Source organism: Neoarius graeffei, chromosome 17 (assembly GCF_027579695.1).
Source record: "Neoarius graeffei isolate fNeoGra1 chromosome 17, fNeoGra1.pri, whole genome shotgun sequence".
In the NCBI taxonomy this organism is placed as follows: Eukaryota; Metazoa; Chordata; class Actinopteri; order Siluriformes; family Ariidae; genus Neoarius; species Neoarius graeffei.
The window spans coordinates 65,387,256-65,394,465 of NC_083585.1; the positions used below are offsets into that span (position 1 = coordinate 65,387,256).

Consider the following 7,210-nt stretch of genomic DNA (forward strand, 5'->3'; position numbering starts at 1 on the left):
TGCATCAGCAATTATTGCGTTTATGCCCAAAGGAACTCAAAATAGCATCATGCTTAATAAAAACTTAGGGAAGCCATAAAGTGTTTTCTTACCCTTTGAATTTCTCTTTCGCGGACTACTGACCGTGTTGTCTCGTTTGTAAGCTTCAAGTCTTACTCGCTATGCGGAGCTTCCGTGTCTTGCACCCAAACGATGTCAGAATTGCCGGAAACGATTGGGGGGGATTTTTCTGATTGGTTAAAATACTTTCAATGGCGGTATCCATGAAATCATCCATTCTGCATAGAAACTGACTTTTGGAGATGGAGATCTTTGTTGTGTGAGCTCCTAATTTTCAATTATTCACATGAATCGTTAGTTTATATCATAATCTATCTTCATAAATGGATTTTATTTTCTTTTAAACTACCACTGGCAAGATTGTTCAAGTTTATATGCCCTGCAGGAAATACACTCACACTCACTGTTTCAAATCTCTTCACGCCGAATAGCAATTTGCTAACATAGCCAGGCCACGACTTACACATCACAAAAAAGGAGCTCTCTCTTTAAAGCCACGCCCACTCTCTCTGCCACACAGAACCAGGAAGTTAATTTCAGGAAAGAGGACAGGGAAGAGATCTGAAGGGGGCAGGGTCATGGCATGCGGCTGGATTGTGAATGGACAGAGGATGGCAGAAGGTAGTGACGGATCAGGAAGTGAGCTAGGAGGAATGGATGAGGGTGGCGGGAAAGACGAAGGTTGGTGGACTGCAACTTTTAAAAATAGTCGTAAATGAAGGAAGCATAAGCAACGAGGGAAAAATTTGAGTGTTGAAGACACGGACAGTGATCAAAGCATGGTAGCTGCAGGGAAACAAATTGAAGAGTATAAAGTGATAATTAAACTAACTCAAGAAGGAGCGTCATTCAGTGAGTGGAACCCGATTCAACTAACCAAAGTGATAAACAATGTGAAGAGTGCCAAGAAACTACGAAGTGGAGTACTTTTAGTTGTGTGCAGAGATAGTACTCAGTAAGGGAGGGCCATCAAACTGAATAAAATTGAAGACAAAAGAGTGCAATGAACATTGGTCAAGGACAAGAAGTTTGTACAAGGAGTCATTTCAGGGGGACCCACAGCTGCATCAGTGGACCAGATTAAAGAGAATATGGTAGGGACAAAAGTGATTGAGGCAAAACGACTGAGAACGACAAGAAACAGGGAGAAGTGTGATAGTTTAGTGGTAATGATAAAAACTGATGAGGAAAAGCTGCCAGCTAAAGTCTATTTAGGTTCTATGTGCTATGATGTTAAGCCTTATGTTCCCCCGCCACCGAGGTGCTTCAAATGCCAGAAATATGGACACGTAGCAGCCATATGCAAAGGAAAACAGAGATCTGGAAGATGGGCAGGAGAGCATGAATACGGAAAGTGTGAAAGTGGAGCCAAGTTAAAGTGCTGTAACTGTGGAGGGGAATAGAGCTCAGCCTCTGTCGGATTTGAGGCCAGTAAGAGAGCAGCAGAGGTGCAAAAAGTGAAAATCTCACAAGGGATAACACACGCAGAAGCAGTAAGGAGGGCGTCTGGTCAGACAGAGAAGCCAAAACAAAGTAACACAGAAAGCTACAAAACAAACCCATGTGAAAGCTGTGATAAAATAAAGGAGGAGACGCTGACTGTAAGGAGAAATGATTTTGTGTTATTCATGGTGGAGGTGATAAACTGCTCAGCACAAACAGACAAGAAAACTGAGAAAATCAAAATAGTGAAGTCAGCAGAAAAATATCTTGGGGTTAATGGTTTGTGTTGGGAAGCGGTTGAGGAAGTGCTAAGTGGGGAAGGCCCCCCTAGTTCACAGGCCCCGAGGCTTGGTGATTCATGGCACTGATCATTCTGCAGTGGAATGCAAGAAGTCTCCTTGCTAATGGTCAGGAGTTTAAACATTTCTTAGTAAATTTACAAGATAAACCAAACATAATCTGCATACAGGAAACCTGGCTGGAACCAAAATGGGATTTTATTCTACATGGATACACTGCTATTAGAAATTACAGGAAATATGGTAAAGATGGAGGGGTGCTAATATTTGTGCAGAATGGAATGAGGTACAATGTAGTCAATAAAGGGAAAGAAGATGAACCAATAACGGTTAAGATCTGGACAGGACAAGAGGAGATTTCAATCAATTATTATAACCCTTGTGATGGCCATGAGCTTTTGAGTAATGATTGTTTTTTTTCCTGTTTAGTGCGTCTCTTTAATCTGTCCAGAAGCGCAGGTGTGTGCAAGGGGCGGGCCGCTTCTAATGGATTATGGCTTCCACCGGCGCGCAGGTGGAGCCTCTCCTTCAAAATGAGCGTCACCCGCGACCGAGAGGGGCTTCCCTTCTTTCTTCTCACCTGGACTCTACAGACAGACAGCACGTTTCACTCCACTCCTGCGTTTGCATGCACTGCTGGTGGCCTGCCGTTCCTCTTGACACTATTGACTTTGATCGCAGTTTTTGATGGAACTGAGATTTTGGGGCTTTTAAAAAATAAATATGTAGGATTTTTCCTTGCAAACGTCGTGTCGTCTCCCCTATTCTTTTTGGTATTGTGGTGACTCCCCTAGGTCACAACAATATGGGGGCTCGTCTAATTTCTTTTTGTTGCTGACTTTTTCTCTCTCGCTTCTCCGTTTTTGGTTTGCCACGTGAATATCTGGGTTTGTTTGCACTTTCGACATTTGTTTCGTTTCACTTCACTTCTTTTGTGGGGGGCGGCGTGCGTGCGTTTGCCTATTTTCACTTTTACCTTTCGGTAATTGTTTGATAGTCGCCTAGGTGGCGTTTGTAATCGTTGGGGTATTCCCCACTTGCGGATTGGCTGTTAAGATAACCCGGTACTGCTGCTCTTTTGGTAGTCTCACCACAGCGTACCTTCCCTGATAGGCTGAGGGTGTGCTCTCGGGCGCACCATTTCTTTTTTTAGTTTGTTTTTTTCGCGGTGAAGGTGGGTAGTAGCAGTTGTCTCGGGTGCACCTCCGGGGTGCGCACCTTACGTGCCCACTGGTTTTGTGTGCTTAAAATCCCCCCATTGGTAACCGCAGAAGACCTAGGGTCTACTTAGTTTAGTTTTGGAAGTGTTTTAGTTGGGTAGATGGGGATGTAAGCGTGAGACTGCTGATAACAGTTGTGTGGTTATTTGGTTTTGGATTTTCGGTACGCCTTGAATAAAGCAGGCTGTTTTGTTTGGATATGTCGATCGTTGACGATTTCGTTGCCACTCCCTCTGTGGAGACGTTTAATTTATTAACTAAAATCCAGCTCTTGGACATTGCCGAGCGTTATAAGGTTCCTCTAATTAGTGAAGACAAACGTTCCAAGTCGCTCATGCAACTAGTTGTTAAAGCGGCGTTGATTAAAGCGCAGGTGCTGCCCGAGGAGGAGGCGACTCCTCCCTCTCCGGCAGCGGCGGCTGAAGTGACATACGAACAGCAAAAAGAGCTCCTTAGGCTTCAAATGGAGAAAACTAGACTGGAGTATGATAAAGAAATAGAAAAACGACGCCTCGACCGGGAAGTGGAATTGTTTAAATTGGATGTCGAGCGCCAGCGTTTAGCTTTGATTGAACGTGGCAAAATGCCTGCTGGTACTCCTGGGGAATTTGATGTGGCACGTAGTTTAAAGCTGGTGCCTAAATTTGATGAAGCCAAAGTGGAAACTTTTTTTACTCTGTTTGAGCGTGTCGCCAATGCATATCACTGGCCCGACGTTGAGCGCACACTGCTACTGCAGTGCACCTTAACTGGCCGCGCCCAGGAGGCCTATTCCGCGCTGGATGGCACCGAAAGCCTGAAATACGACTCTGTTAAACAAGCGGTGCTCAAAGCTTATGAGCTCGTTCCTGAGGCCTATCGCCAAAAGTTCCGTAGCATGCGAAAACGACCTACGCAAACCTATACCGACTTCGCCCGCGAGCTTGCCGTTCAGTTTAATCGTTGGTGTGTAGCGTCTGGCGCTGAAACACAAGCTGGCCTTACAAACCTAATTTTGGTTGAACAGCTAAAAAACACACTACCCGAAGCTATGGCCACTTTCCTTAGTGAACGTGAAGCGATCACACTGACTGCGTTAGCTGCGTTGGCCGATGATTATGCCCTCATTCATAAAAGTAGGTTCTCTGCTCCACCGAGCCGTGACATTCGCTGGTCACGGAACACCCGAACACCCCGCGATGCTGTACCTTCGAATAGGGGCGCTCCTCGCGCTCGTAATCAACCAGATCCAAGCAGCGTTTGTAATTACTGCTTGGGGAAAGGGCACTGGAAGTTTGAATGTCCCGTCTTACGGGGTAAAGAGAAATTTAAAATTCCCGTTAAGGACAATGCCTCGGCTCTGCCAGTTGGTCATCTTGCTTGCGTGGATGAAAGTTTCTCACCCTTTGTGTTTGATGGTTATGTGTCACTGCGTCGTGGCAGCGATAAAATCGCAGTGAAAATCCTGAGGGATACGGGCTCCGTAGAGTCTTTCATTTGTAGGTCCACCTTGCCCTTTTCAACGTCTTCTGATACCGGCCAGTGTGTTTTTGTTCGTGGCATTAATTTGAATGTCCTGACCGTGCCCTTACACAGCGTGTACCTAGAGTCCGTTTTAGTCAGTGGAGATGTTTCACTCGGTGTGCGCCCTATGCTCCCTGTCCGTGGGGTTTCTGTTATTCTTGGGAATGGGTTAGCTGGGGCTTGTGTATGGGCAAATGGGGTGGTTGAATGTGGGGGTGTCCAAAATTCAAGTAGTGCTCTCTCAGACCGTGAAGTTGCGCCTGTGTCCGTGGTAACGCGCTCGTCCAGTAAAAGGACAGCTGCGCTGGAGAACGATGATGCTCATTCTTTAACTGGTTTGCCGACCTCGATCTCTCGCCAGCAGGTGATTGACGCGCAGCGGTCGGATGCTTCCCTGCAGATGCTGTTTCCCAAGGTTCGTGGCTGCGACGATGACGTATCTGAAGGTTATATACTGAAGGACGAGGTCTTGATGCGTAAACGCCCTTCAAGCGGCCCAGCTGATGAACATGCGTGGCAGGTAGTGGTGCCAACCACCTTGCGTAGCCTGGTGTTAAAAACTGCCCATGATGACGCCGGGCACATGGGTGTCCGTAAAACCTATGACCAAGTCACACGCTACTGCTACTGGCCTAGGGTAAAACGTGACATTACGGAACATGTGCGAGCCTGCCATGTCTGTCAACAGACTGGCAAGCCTAATCAAATGCCAAAACCGGTTCCTCTGCGACCCATCACCCCTGCGTCAAAACCGTTCTAACACCTCGTCATTGATTGTGTCGGGCCACTTCCTCGGTCCAAATCTGGATTCAATTATTTGCTAACTGTCATCTGTCAAACCACCCGTTATCCTGCGGCGTACCCGCTTCGGTCCATTACAGCCAAACCCGCTGTCAAAGCGCTGTCTCAGTTCATGTCAGTGTTTGGTATCCCAAAAACCATACAGTCAGACCGCGGAACGAATTTTACCTCCAAAACCTTTGGCCAGGTGTTGCGCTTACTGAACATCCGTCACAACAAGGCATCAGCGTACCACCCCCAAAGCCAAGGGGTCTTAGAACGGTTCCACCAAATGCTCAAGTCCATGTTGAGAGCGTACTGTGTGGAGCTGGGAAGTTCCTGGGACGAAGGACTGCCCTGGTTGCTGTTGGCGGCCAGAGAGGTGACCCAAGAAAGCACTGGCTTTAGTCCAAACGCGTTGGTGTTTGGCCATACAGTGCGAGGTCTGGTAGCAACGTTGATGGGCGATGTTGACTTGTCTAACGGTCCTCCGCAATCTTTAACTGACTACGTCAATGGGTTTCGCCGTAGATTGTATGAGGCGGGGAAAATCGCACGGGAAAAACTGTTCTCCACGCAAACTAAAATGAAAAAAGCATATGACAAAAAGACTGCACGTCGTGTGTTTAAAGTTGGTGATCAAGTAATGGCCCTTCTCCCAGTCATGCATTCGCCTTTTCAGGCTAAATTTGCTGGCCCTTACAGGGTTGTTCGCGTAGAGCAAAATGACAATTATGTGGTGGCAACACCGGACCGGAAGACCATAACCCCCTTACCTTTCTCCACTCCCTCCAAAATCCCAACCAAAGACTAATGCGCTGGTGTATTTTCTTACAACCTTTCCATCTAAACATCAAACACATCCCAGGGAAAGAGAATGTGGTAGCGGACGCGCTGTCACGCTCTCCAGTCCCATAGATCTATCCACTGTTTGTAATGGTGTTATACTGTGTTTTCTATTCCAGGGCCCGGAATTTGAAGGCACCGCTGGGTTGCCACCAGGCCAAGTCGGGTTGGTAATGTAGTACGAAAATGGTGAACATGGATTTGTGACTGTTTTGTGTGAATGCCTTTGGTGTATGGTGTTATATCCCCTTGATATTTGCAACTTAGAAATGCTACTAAATGTGGACTAAAGTGGCTTGAGAAAGCAAGAACCAAATACGCTTGTGTTGATTGATAACCATGGTTAGACTGTGAAATGTTTTGAGAATTTAGAAATTGTAAGTGCACTAACTATTTTGTGTTTTCGGAGGGTATTCATTTGCTGGAAACCCATGGGGTTTCTTTTAAAGGGGGAGGTGTGACGGCCATGAGCTTTTGAGTAATGATTGTTTTTTTTCCTGTTTAGTGCGTCTCTTTAATCTGTCCAGAAGCGCAGGTGTGTGCAAGGGGCGGGCCGCTTCTAATGGATTATGGCTTCCACCGGCGCGCAGGTGGAGCCTCTCCTTCAAAACGAGCGTCACCCGCGACCGAGAGGGGCTTCCCTTTCTTCTCACCTGGACTCTACAGACAGACAGCACGTTTCACTCCACTCCTGCGTTTGCATGCACTGCTGGTGGCCTGCCGTTCCTCTTGACACTTGACTTTGATTGCAGTTTTTGTTGGAACTGAGATTTTGGGGCTTTTAAAAAATAAATATGTAGGATTTTTCCTTGCAAACGTCGTGTCGTCTCCCCTATTCTTTTTGGTATTGTGGTGACTCCCCTAGGTCACAACACCCTTGTAAAAGGTTGACTAAAGACACGTTAAATATTATTGGTGGAAGGCTGCAGGGTAAAGTAATGCGGTGTGGGGACTTTAATGCTCATAGTACACTGGTAATAGGGATACAGATGCTAATGGTTCAAGTATCGATGATTTTATTGATGAGAAATGATTAGTGTGTTAACGATGATAAAGGCA

At 46.5% G+C, this 7,210-nt stretch overlaps 1 protein-coding gene across 2 annotated transcripts; it reads left to right on the forward strand.

Annotated features, from left to right (window-relative positions):
* The first annotated feature begins 640 nt into the window (after positions 1-640).
* LOC132864434 (uncharacterized) lies at positions 641-6,918 on the forward strand. 2 transcript variants are annotated; one of them, XM_060897849.1, is made up of 2 exons: positions 641-1,154; positions 2,232-6,918. In XM_060897849.1, the coding sequence occupies exon 2, from the start codon at positions 3,222-3,224 to the stop codon at positions 5,283-5,285; it is 2,064 nt and encodes a 687-aa protein (XP_060753832.1). In that variant the 5' UTR covers positions 641-1,154; positions 2,232-3,221; the 3' UTR covers positions 5,286-6,918. The 2 variants fall into 2 exon arrangements, with proteins under 2 accessions (XP_060753832.1, XP_060753833.1); XM_060897850.1 differs by having other exon boundaries at positions 641-741.
* The last annotated feature ends 292 nt before the right edge of the window (positions 6,919-7,210 follow it).